Source organism: Lygodium microphyllum, chromosome 24 (genome assembly GCF_053477565.2).
Source record: "Lygodium microphyllum isolate KBCC chromosome 24, Lygodium_microphyllum_v1.1.10, whole genome shotgun sequence".
Classification (NCBI taxonomy): Eukaryota; Viridiplantae; Streptophyta; class Polypodiopsida; order Schizaeales; family Lygodiaceae; genus Lygodium; species Lygodium microphyllum.
In genome coordinates this window covers 60,288,473-60,301,212 of record NC_141158.1, presented here as the reverse complement: position 1 = coordinate 60,301,212, position 12,740 = coordinate 60,288,473, and the positions used below count along the sequence as shown (strand labels likewise).

At 45.0% G+C, this 12,740-nt stretch overlaps 1 protein-coding gene across 6 annotated transcripts in view; it reads right to left on the bottom strand.

The window, feature by feature from the left end:
- LOC148015143 (callose synthase 3-like) overlaps positions 1-12,740 on the bottom strand; it is a 211,187-nt gene that overhangs the window by 21,107 nt on the left and 177,340 nt on the right. For 5 of the 6 annotated variants that reach the window (XM_087666094.1, XM_087666091.1, XM_087666089.1 and 2 more), the window contains 3 exons: positions 5,607-5,691; positions 5,462-5,511; positions 5,296-5,382 (listed from right to left, as the gene is read on the bottom strand). The exons of the other annotated variant lie outside the window; for it this stretch is intronic. In XM_087666094.1, the coding sequence (XP_087522220.1) occupies positions 5,296-5,382; positions 5,462-5,511; positions 5,607-5,691 (222 nt within the window). The remainder of the gene's footprint in view (positions 1-5,295; positions 5,383-5,461; positions 5,512-5,606; positions 5,692-12,740) is intronic. 6 annotated transcript variants of the gene reach the window in all.

The window sequence follows — 12,740 nt, the reverse complement described above, 5'->3', positions numbered from 1 at the left end:
ATTATTGCCAGTTTCAGCTGTTGCACAGTACTCCATCGCCCCCAACCCCCTCAGGACTGCATTTTTCTCCCTAATTGTTGTCCTTCACTCCTGGTGACTATTGTTAAGCTAGAAAAGATGCATTATACATTACATCTTCAGCAGCTTATTAAAACAGTCCCAACACTCAAAGACTACCAAATTCCATGTCTCATATGCCAAAAGCCTAATTTTGGGAGGATACACATCTATAAATAGGATCTTGCCTGACCAGCCACTCAGTTCTTCCCCTCTTTGCAGGTCATCACTCCTCTGAAGGTTCGAGCCATCGATTCACACCATCAAGTGGTGGTCCAGCCCCTTGCTGATTGCTGCCACTCTCCTTGCAGCCCCAAGCAACCTGTCTACAGCAGTTGTCCTGTTGTCTAGAGGCTCTACAAGTGCTGCATTTCAGCCAGAGCGCTGTCACCAGCTGCTGCACCACTTCCTGCACATGATCAGCCTGCATTTTCAGTCCCTGCTCCCAAGCGACAGGCAGTTGCTCCTCTCCTTCAACGTACATAGACTCCACGACAATGACCAGCATTAGATCACCCCTTTCCAATTGCTGCCCTGATCACATAGAGTGCTGGTACTGCTGCATTTTGCTGCAGGAGTACTCCTACCGTTGTCCCTTGTTCCTAAAGGTATTGGACAGTTGGACAAACTCTTCTAGATGCTGTTGTTTGCTGTCTGCCTGTTCCAACTTGTGATTACAGCCCTCAAGATCCACCTCTAGTGGACATCACTCTAAGAATACTCCCATTGCTTTGCCTTTGAGCACCTTGCATTTAATCTCCTGAGTTCTCTTTCTTCGTTGTTTATATTTTGTGTTTTTATGTTGTTTTTTAGTCGTATTCATACATTCTGTGTTTCCTCATTGCCAACCCTTGCATCAGTTCACATATACTCCGGCACACCACTACCTAGAGGACTGAGTTTCACTCCCTTCACAGAGAATTTCTTATCCTTGCCATCAATATCCCTGCTTGAAGGAATTGCATTTCACTCTCTTCACAATGAAGATCTCTTCTAGGTGTTGCTGCCTCATCAGTCAAGATAGTGCAGCCATCTCCAACCTCTGCTCACCTCACTACCTTGGTCCTTAAGACTCGATCAGCCAGAGGCTCGCTCACTCTCCCACACTGCATTGTATCAACACGATTGATTTCTACTTGTTATACACACACTACGTTCCTCCCCGCAACCCCAATTTTTATTGACAAAAGCAAAGGTGTTCAAAGAGCTAAAGATGCTCTTCATCAATTGAAGGCAAACAAAGGTGGTGGTATTAGCAACATTCTCAGCTTTCAAAATATTATTTCCATTGTACCAATGGGGGAATACCATGATCTTCTCCCTCCCACACTACCTTTAAAGATTTGACACTCTACTGCTATAGCTTCTTTTGCCAACGTAAAAGCACAGACCACCAGGTGCACCTACTACAACAAGCATTGTCACTCCAATGAATATTGCCATCATTGATCTTTGCTCCCTACACCAACGAAGTATATGTGTCTACCCCCCAACAATCCTTCTGCCACCTGACCATTTTGGGTGAAAAGATCATTTTGGATCAATTCTAAGCATTCTAAGCTCAAGGCAATAAGATGCATACGATGCACACTAGGCCCTTCCAAGCAAAAGGAGCTTCTGAGACCTACCTGCTAGAGATCATCACAATAAATTGTGGAGAGTTTTCCCCACTTATTTTTGGATCTAGTAGCTACCGTGACAGTCGGCTTGCTCTTTGCTCCATCAAGAGAAAGTGACTCTTTGATTATCTGAGCTCCTTCGGCTTCACAATCCACTCCACCAAGAGACACAGGTTGTTGCCCGCCCATGGCTCCCCAAGAGCTACACAATCCCACTCCCTCCTATGACTCCACACACACCAACTCCAATGAGGGTATCGAGGAGATCATTTGTGATACCTCCTTCTTCCATCCCTCTTCTACTCAACATCAAGAGGCTACGTGGAGGAGCTGTCTGGCCTCTATTCCATCGCAGCCTTAGATACCTTCTACAGCATATACAGTAGTCATTCCATCAACATCAAACATGCTAAGGACTGTGATTCACAAGTTTCTAGATTCCCTCTCTCTCTCATAGGGGAGATTCAAAGCGGTCACTATTCATATTGCAAATATTCGCATGCCTAGGTGATGAAGCATGGCCTACTTCTCCCCTATTTTGGCCACCAACACCTAGGATCCACACAATTTTCCCACAACCGAGCCTTGGATATTTCAAACCATGGCTTCATGCTTGTGGTTTCACATCTTCCCAGCATAGAGATGAGGACAGTGTCTTCTGTCTCCAGATCCAAGGTCAAGCATGCCTTGGCATTCTTATTAGCATAGATGTATGGAGCTAGTGTCTTCTCTCTCAAGGTCAAGTTCGCACACTATCATCTCACCTTGTTTATTGTTGTTCCTTATAGTTTCCTTTCAAGTGGAATTCTTGCATTACAAGTATTTCCTTCATCCTTTTAATTTCTCGAGTTGGAAACTTTCCAACTCTATCGTGCTTTTACTTGTAAAAGCCGTATTTAGGTCAAGATATTTATTGGGTATACATGAGTGGAGAATGTCCCTCATGCTCGTCATAGGGCATCTTTTTGGGCCTAAAAGGGTATGCTAAGCAAGCAAAATCATTAAATGCATTAATAGATAATGGTTTTGCATTAATTTCTAGTTTTGGTCTCCATTTATGGGCTCAAAAAGGCTTTATTTGTATCATTTGGCATTACTGTGTACACTAGGAAAAATGCCCAATTTTGCCTATAAATAGGACTGGGCATCACTGTCAACATACACATTCATTCATCCAATCATTCATTCATTCAGTCAATCAGTCTTCCTCTTCACTAACTACTAATCATCTTCACCTCTCCAACACTTGGCGGATGCTCCCTTGTGGAAGTGCCTTGTCTGCTACCTTTTGGAGCCGATCTACTGCCACCCACTTTAGATGGAACTCCTGCCTTGATTCAGCTGGCTACCACCCTATTCAAGGAGCTGCCCAACCTGCATTTTCAGTCTACATACTTAGGCAACCCGATTGTTGCCTGCTGCTTTGTGTTTTGTGCAGCCATAGTTGTCACCTAGCTGTCCCTCATCATCAGCATCATCACCAACTCTGTGTTTTGCTGATGCATGGTCTCCTACAGCCTGGTGCCACACATCTGCAGTGGTTGGCAACTCCATAGCTGATCACCTGCTTTGCATTTTTGTTGGTTTCAGCTGTCATAGAGCTCTCCTTCATCACCAGCAGTCCCCCAAGGACTGGTCTTTGCTCCGTCTACTGCTGTCCTTCACTCCTGGTGTCTACTCCGGACATACGACTGACCAGAGGATTGTGTTTCACTTCCTTCATAGAGCACTTTTTACCCTCGTCATCAACATCTCTGCCCAAAGGATTGTGTTTGCTCCCTTCATACTGCAGATCCCTGCCATGTGCTGCCACCTGATCAGCTAGAACAGTGCAGTCATCACCCTAGTATTGTCCACAAGACAGGGCCAGCTTGAGGCTCACTCACTCTCTCACACTCCGTTGTATCAGCATGATTCAATGTGAATCCTTCATCGTCAATCTTGTTCTATTTCTCTAAGTTTCTTTGTCATAGTGTTTTTCATAGACACTTTGTGTTCATCTGTGCAAATCCTACCTTTTCTTGGCACCTCGCTCGATCCTTGGTAGGGGTATGGATTCTTACTCTTCTCTGCTGGATTCAACAAGAAACCTTTCAAGTCCAACCATTGCTCTTCACCATTATGTTGTGGGCATGCTCAGCGGCCGGGTTATGCCAAAATTGGCAGCCTTGCCAGGTGGCTTGCCAAATAAAGTGTTCTCGGCTTATGTTAATGAGTTAAGGCTCTACAAGTAATTCAGTGTCTGATAATGAGAATAGCTCAATGGACTGAAAAGGGGGTCTCATCCTGCATTAAGCAATATAGAATGTGGGATTTTCCAACTACAGCCACCTGATTGACTGTTCAATCAGCCATTGTATTAGATTTCCCTTTCCTTATATCTTCATTGCATCTTTGAAGTCCTGTACGGGGCTAATTTTGTATTTTAACTTGAGAAATCCTGTACAGAGCTAATTTTGTATTTTTAACTTGAGAATTTTCTCTAGAGGTGTTCATAAGTAGATTTGTTCATACTTTCAGCACAAAAAGAATGCATATTAATTATCAACTCTGAATCAGGAGACATAATGTCGGATTGTTTTTGTCATGGAAAATAGAGCCCCATACCCCTAGAGGGAAAACAAAAGATGCAAAAAGATACAACCACAGCATCAGTCCTAAGGCTTATATGCTGAAAAGAGAGGTGAAGAACTTCAGAAAGTTAGTAGAACCTTTCCATGTATTCTTACAGATAGGATATCAAGCACAGATAAACTTCACCAAAAGAGATGAAAAAAAAGCACTCTACAGTAAGAACAAAACAAGAAGACATCAAGATATAACATTAAGTCCCATATAAAAGCCAAGGCTCAGGTGGCCACTAAACCACAGGGATAATGTGAACAATTGAAAAGGAATTGGCACATACACATGTCAATCACAACTTACAGCTAGAAACACCCGCCAGTGACCAGTCTAGTAAATCAACATTTATAGTTTTTATTGGGACTAGGGGATTACTGCATGCAATGTAAAGACAAATAACAATGTTGTCACAAAGGTGATGGTCTGGAAATTAAAAAATTTGGGCTCATATTCGCCAGATGTTGGATCCAAGTTCTGTTAGGTACATAACTTTAATCAGCATCGTGTTCATGTAAGTCCAGGCTCTTGCCCCCTTGGACACTAGGTTGGTCCTCCATAGTAGGGTCACCAAAGCAGGAGGGTCCTACGGCAATCAAGCTCTGTTTTCATTCACCTTGCACGGTATCCTATCCACACATAGGAACGTGCCAAGATGGCTGTTGATTGCTCTCCTAGATAGTATTTTGAAAGGAAGTTGCCTCCCCTTCTGGACATTCAGGCGCATGTATGTTGGCTTGGGGAAAAAGAAAAGAATGTTGACTGAGAATGTCTGTTGACTCAGAAAAGTGCACTTGCAAGCAACATACAGGCAGTGACACTCAGGAAGGTAGTAAGAAGAACTGGAGAACCTATGTGTGCAGAAATAAAACCCATGATTTGAACTAGAGATACACTTGCTATGAAACTATGCACCATCAATCTGAGCTGTCAATAGCTGAATGAGGTCACAAAGTATATAGAGCCTTTACAAACTCATGCTTGAGAAGATACAAACCTCACCAAGTCGAGAGAAAGCTCCAATAACACCACCAAATATAGTTGAACAGATGGCATACCAGATTTGCATATCCATAAAATACACCTTCCAAATAGTCAATCAATAAAGCCATTAGAAAATTGTTTCTTCCCCTTTCAAATTTGAGATACAGCAATATTGATACCATTATTATTGGGGACCAAAGCGTAACCACAGCACCCATGTTGCCGTTTGCTGCAGTGTAAGATACACAACTACAAATTTAGTAGAAAGATTTTCCCAGCCTACCACATCATTAGCAGAATTAAACTTGGTGCCAGTAGGAATACCTTTCGGAAAAAGTTCATGCCATTGATATTGGCCTGCGGTGGGAGCTGACATGAAATCTCTTGTTGGCTTTATGAGAGGTCTAATCTGAAAGCACACACCTATTTTCTTAGACATATGTTGCACAAACATATGATTCAAAGATATCCCAACTCTAAAACCAAATACATGCCTACATAAACTCCATTCTCCTAGGATGCAAAATCACATTCACATGAAACCCTCCCTAAAGTGTAGCATCTTCCAGTAATGACCTTCAACAACTTGCAGAGCAATCTCACTGTCAAGTTGCCATGCCTTAAAGGAAGAGGATGACTATAGAAACAAATTCCCATAGATAACTTGAATACAGCCAGAGTAGCATTCAAACAAACCGTTGAAAAACCAGCTAGCCTCACTGCATGCAGCTAGAGCAAGGCACAGCAGCACCTCGGTTAAGTTTCGCTTTGCTCAACTGCATCAAGATCACTTGTATCCCGTTGCCTTTTTATACCCGGCAAGGTACTCTCCCACGTCTTCATGGGCTCATTGCTACCCATATCAATATACTTCTTGGAACTACCTCGGTTTTTTTGAGCTGCTGACTTTCTTTTAAGCATTGAAGCTTCAAGAGTAGCTCCCAAAATTTCTTCGTTTGTGTATCATCAAATGACTGATTCTTCCATCACTAGAGCTGATCCCATTCCATCCTCACCTCTCTTTTGAAATTGATAAGGAGAAATTGGGTTGTAACACGCAATCAAAGGACATCTAGGAACCTTGTCACAAAGTGTAGGATAGGTAGATCAAACATAGACTTCCAATCTAGGACATGAATAATTTTCTCTGAATTTGGTGATGAGCTGAGTTTCTCCAAACATTATGCTTACGGTTGTTTGTGACATGACCCTACATGCATCATTTTTAGGAATGTACGTTCACCTATTGTAATGTGTTTGCATGAGAACTATGGGTCATATATATGTACTTTCTAACATTTTCGGCCACAACAAGGGGCTTGCTTATGGCATTACAATTGTTTGGTCTATCATCAACTTCGCTTGTAGTCATGTTTTGACAAGCGGGTATATACCAATGTTTCGAACGTGCATATAGACAAGGGACTGGGCTGGTCTCTTGTTTGGCACTCTAGACCTTTATTTTTCTAGTTAGGCAGCCCTCTCATAGAAACAAGGAACAGCTATTCCGGCCTATAGGAACAGCCTAAAACATTCCAAACCCTCCAAGGAGGTGAAATGGCCAAGGAACGTTTCCTAGCATTCCCAAGGCCGTTCCTGCCGTTCCCTATTTGGAACGGCCTTGACCAAAATTTGACGTTTTTTCTAGTTTTTTCTTTTTGCTTGTGCCACACTCCTACCACATGTTCACCCATCTCCATTTCCTAATGTGCGCACACTAATCTCTCTCTCTCTCTCTCTTTTCGTGAAGATAATTGAATTAAGTAGTAAATATTTACATGAGACCATCAGGTCGACATTCTCCCTGTATCTCTTACATGCTATTACATCAGACCATCAGGTCAACATACTCAATCTCTCTCATGCTATCACTATAGAAGTTTACAAGATGTGAGCAGGCTTCTCAGAACAACCTATTACATAACCAAAAAGACCAGCTGGAGTAGAGCGAATAATCGCCAGCCAAGGAGTAGCAATGTTCGGAGAAGGACTAGGTCTATTGACATCATAGAAGTGATTTGCCATAAGACCAATCCACGCACACCGGCCACATGCCCATGGATGCCCGATGCCGAATCAAAAATAAAGGCATTGCAAGTACACCATATGTGCCACAAGGCTGTCAATCTAAGAAAATGGAATAGCCAGGAACAATCTGAAGACAAAGAGGGCATAGAGGACATATTTCCCATAATCCACGAACAAACTGGTAGGCGGTGCTGGCACACCGAGAACCACACAAGGGAAATGAAATTCCCAATCTGTCTCGCAATGGGGCAAGAGATAAAGAGGTGAAGCAATGTCTCATCGCATGTAGTACAGAAAACACAGTGGTCAGAGATCTTTCAGGCACGGAGCACTTCTCCCGTTGGAAGACCCCCAATGAGCAGCCTCCACGTGAACACTTTACCATGATACGGAACCCTAGACTTCCAAAGCTAGATAAATCTGCACTGCCACTTAACCTTCCCCGTGACCCATCGTTTAGCTTCCACCATCTGATGATATATCCGATTCACTAACCTTTTCTGAAAGTCATCAAGAAGCACAAACTTCTAGTCACACCATGAATGCAATGGCTGTAACGCAGGCAAACGAGAGAACCCCTGAAGACAGTCTTGTATTGACGACCAAATGTCCCTGTACCCACAAGGCACCCTAAATTACTGACAAATACACCTAAAAGAATAAAGGCGGGCTGCCGTGGAATAACCCCATCACAAACTGTCTTCAACCCTAACCTAGCCATCCGATTAAACTCTCTCTCTCTTTTTTCGTGAAGATAATTGAATTAAGTAGAAAATATTTACATCAAACCATCAGGTCAGCAATCTCTTTGTATCTCTTACTTTTTGTTACATCAGACCATCAAGTCATGTGAGAAACTCTCTCTCTTTCTCTCTCTCTCTCTTTGTTTACATTTTGTTACATCAGACCATCAGGTCCTCAAAGAAAGTGTCAAAAGACTATTAGGACTATGACACAAAGAGAAAATCACATTGCTGGTGTAGAGCGAACAATGGCCAGCCAATGGGCAGCAATGTCAAGCAGAACCAGGTCAGCTGATATCATAGAAGAAATCTGCCTTAGCACTAAACCTCAAATACGAGCCACATGACCATGGATGCCTGAGACCGAATCAAAAAGAAAGGCATTCCAAGTTCGCCAAATATGCCATAAGGCAATCCATCTAAGGAATTGGAACAAGCAGGAATAATCAGAATGCAAAGAAGGTACGAAGGGTGGCTTTTCCATAATCCATGGCCGGGATGTTATCCGAAGCTAAGTCGCCGAGAGCCAAACGCTAGAAATAAAACACCAGATTTGTCCCGCTACTAGACAAGAGGCAAAAAGATGAAGCAATGTTTCATTACATGTAGTGCAAAATACACGATGACCAACAAAGATCTTTAAACTCTCTCTCTCTCTCTCTCTTTCGTAAAAGGTAATTGTATTAATTACGAAAAAAAGGTACAAGATTACATGATTACATGATTACAAGAGACACGAGGGCCCTAGGCCAACGTGTGGGAAATCCCCGTACTAATGCACTAAAAAGGTTACACCAATCATGGCAACGACCCAGAGGCAATTGCCATATGCCAGGGATGCAAATCCTCCCGAGGGAGCAAGTCGGAGTGCCGTATGAGATCTAGCTGCCAATGCAAGAGCCCTTTAAGCCTGGCAGTATGTCTCGGTACATTAGAGGCCGAATCAAAGAGAAAAGCATTGCGTGTGGTCCAAATGTGCCGGCATCCCCAGTATCTGAAAAAGTGAAATAAGATCTGCATATGTAACTGTGGCGGTGTGGGGTACTTTGGGCGCACAAAAACCCAATCGAAAGGAGCTACTGACGACCCCACCACTGCGCGCCAGATTTGCGACAAGAGTGACCAGATATTCTTGGCGAGCGGGCAAGAAAGAAAACGATGTCGGGCCGATTCCGCAGTAGTGGTACAGAAGAAACAATTGCCATTGGAGATTCGACGCTTGGAAAGGGCCGAGGCAAGAGGAAGACCACCAATCATTACCCGCCAAAGAAAGACCTTGCATTTGAAAGGTGCCTTATTCAGCCAACCCTCCATCAGCGTTGCCTGCCACCATGATAGCGATTTCCACAGTCCCCAAACAGTATTAGCTTTCACACCCAGCCATTGGTGATCTTGAATGAGAAGATGATACACCTGATTAGTAGAGGCCTTTTCCAGACTCAACCGGCCTGCAAGGTCCCAGTCCTGCCAAGGACGATCCACAGCCAGGGCAGGAAAGGGTTGCGTACCCTGAAGCTCCGACAAAAGCTTTCCCCATAAACCACGGTATCCGCGCGGGATCCTGAAAAGTCTCCTAGCAGTCCGAAACGATGCGAGGACATTGCGAGTGGCAAGGGTAGCATCCGCAATCGAAGTCACACCTAAACAGGCCATGCGGTTAAATCTCGGTCTGAGCTGATCTTTGTCTTCCCATGAAAGTAATCTTGATACTGCCAACAATTCCAGCTGAAAGGAGTTAGTCTGCAAGGGTCCCCCACTGGATGCCAACGAGCCTTTTGGAGCACCACTTTCCAAGAGCCGACCAAGTGCAGTAACAAAGAGGAAGAGGGACTGGAAAATCGAGAGTCAGCATTAAGGACATGCCACCAGGAGGCCCGAAGTCGAGTGTTACCATGGCGTACCCCGCTGTGCTCAAGAAAATAACGGGCTATGATGGTCCACGGGTAATGATCCATACACATGGCATGAAAAAGAGACCAACGAAGAGCCAGCATATGAGTTTCTGCATCCAAAATAGCTCCACCACCCATGCGTTTAGGGGTACATGTATGTGACCATGAAATCCACGAAATGCCTGCCTTCAGTGAATCCTTCTTCCATAGCATGAAACGAATGGGATGAGTGAGAGCCTTCAAAGTAGTAGGCGTCCACGGCAGCAATGGCATGAAATACGTTAGCATTGGTAGCATAATTGTCTGAGCCACTTTGAGGCGGACATGGAATGGCCACGCTTGCGACTTCCAATACATAAACTTCGACGCCAGTTTTTGTGAAATCCACTCCAGTAGGTCCTTTGGCCGTACATCCACCCCCAATGGGTATCCAAGATGCTTGACAATGGAGCCACGGGAAACCACCTGGCCGTGCCAGCCTAATGACTGTAAATCAGGCTCCGTACAACTGAGAATGGCTGACTTAAAGGCATTGATGCGAAGACCAGACGCCTGACCAAAGAGCATCCAAACATCTAATGCCTTTCGAATGTTGTCCCTGTCCGCCCGCAAAATCATAAAGGTGTCATCAGCCAAAGATTGGCTAATGAAGTGCCGCCCCAAAGGAAGAGACAATCCTGCCAGCCGAGCAGAAGCCGCCATTGAGAATAACATTGAAAGGACCGGGTGAGTCGCTAGGGCAAAGAAGAGAGGACTCAAAGGGCAACCCTGTCTAACCGAGCGCGCAAGGACAAATGGCTCTGTAACCCCACCATTGAGCATAACTCTTGAAGAAGCCGCAGCACTAATGGTGTAGATCAATCGGGACATCCGAGTACCAAAGCCCATACCAGACATGAGATCTGCAATCTCTCTCCCTCTCTCTGTCTCTCTCTCTCTCTCTCTCTCTCTCTCTTTTCGTAAAAGGTAATTGTATTAATTACGAAAAAAGTACAAGATTACATGATTACACGAGTACAAGAGACACGAGGGCCGTAGGCCAACGTGTCGGAAATCCCCAGACTAGTATACTAAAAAGGCTACACCAATCATGGCAAGGACCCAGAGGCAATTGCCAAATGCCAAGAATGCAAATCCTCCCGAGGGAGCAAGTCAGAGTGCCTGATGAGATCTAGCTGCCAATGCAAGAGCCCTTTAAGCCTTGCAATATGTCGCGGTACATTAGAGGCCGAATCAAAGAGAGAAGCATTTCGGGTGGTCCAAATGTGCCAGCATCCCCAGTATCTGAAAAAGGAAAATAAGATCTTCATATGTAACTGTGGCGGCGTGGGATACTTTGGGCGCACAAAAACCCAATCGAAAGGAGTCAGTGAGGACCCCACCACTGTGCACCAGATTTGGGACAAGAGAGACCAGATATTCTTGGCGAGCGGGCAAGAAAGAAAACGATGTCGGGCCGATTCCGCCGTAGTGGTGCAGAAGAAACAATTGCCATTCGAGATTCGACGCTTGGAAAAGGCCGAGGCAAGAGGAAGACCACCAATCATTACCCGCCACAGAAAGACCTTGCATTTCAAAGGTGCCCTATTCTGCCATCCCTCCATCAGCATTGCCTGCCACCATGACAGTGATTTCCGCAGGCCCCAAACAGTATTAGCTTTCACACCCAGCCATTGGTGATCTTTAATAAGAAGATGATACACCTGATTAGTAGAGGCCTTTTCCAGAGTCAACCAGCCTGCAAGGTCCCAGTCCTGCCAAGGGCGATCCATAGCCAGGGCAGGAAAGGGTTGCCTACCCTGAAGTTCCGACAAAAGCTTCCCCCATAAATCACGGTATCCGCGTGGGATTCCTGAAAAGTCTCCTAGCAATCCGAAACGATGCGAGGACATTGCGAGTAGCAAGGGTAGCATCCGCAATCGAAGTCACACCCAAACGGGCCATGCGGTTAAATCTTGGTCTGAGCTGATGTTTATCTTCCCATGAAAGTAATCTGGATACTGCCAACAATTCCAGCTGCAAAGAATTAGTCTGCAAGCTGTCCCGTACAGGATGCCAACGGGTCTTTTGGAGCACCACTTTCCAAGAGCCGACCAAGTGCAGTAATAAAGAGGAAGAGGGGCTGGAAAATCGAGAGTCAGCATTAAGGACATGCCACCATGAGGCCCGAAGCCGTGTGTTACCCTGGCGGAGCCCGCTGTCCTCAAGAAAATAACGGGCTATGATGGTCCACGGGTGATTATCCACACACATGGCACGAAAAAGAGACCAACGAAGAGCCAGCATATGAGTTTCTGCATCCAAAATAGCTCCACCACCCATGCGCTTAGGGGTACATGCATGTGACCATGAAATCCAGGAAATGCCTGCCTGCAGTGAATCTTTCTTCCATAGCATGAAACGAATGGGATGGGTGAGAGCCTTCAAAGTAGTGGGCGTCCATGGCAGTAGTGGCAGGAAATACGTCAGCATTGGTAGCATAATTGTCTGAGCCACTTTGAGGCGGACATGGAACGGCCAGGCTTGCGACTTCCAATACATAAACTTCGCGGCCAGTTTTTGTGAAATCCACTCCAGCAGGTCCTTCGGCCGTACATCCACCCCCAATGGGTATCCAAGGTGCCTGACAATGGAGCCACGGGAAACCACCTGGCCCTGCCAGCCTAACGACTGTAAATCCGGCTCCGTGCAACTGAGAATGGCCGACTTAAAGGCATTGATGCGAAGACCAGAGGCTTGACCAAAGAGCGTACAAACATCTAATGCCTTGCGAATGTTGTCCCTGTCCGCCTGCA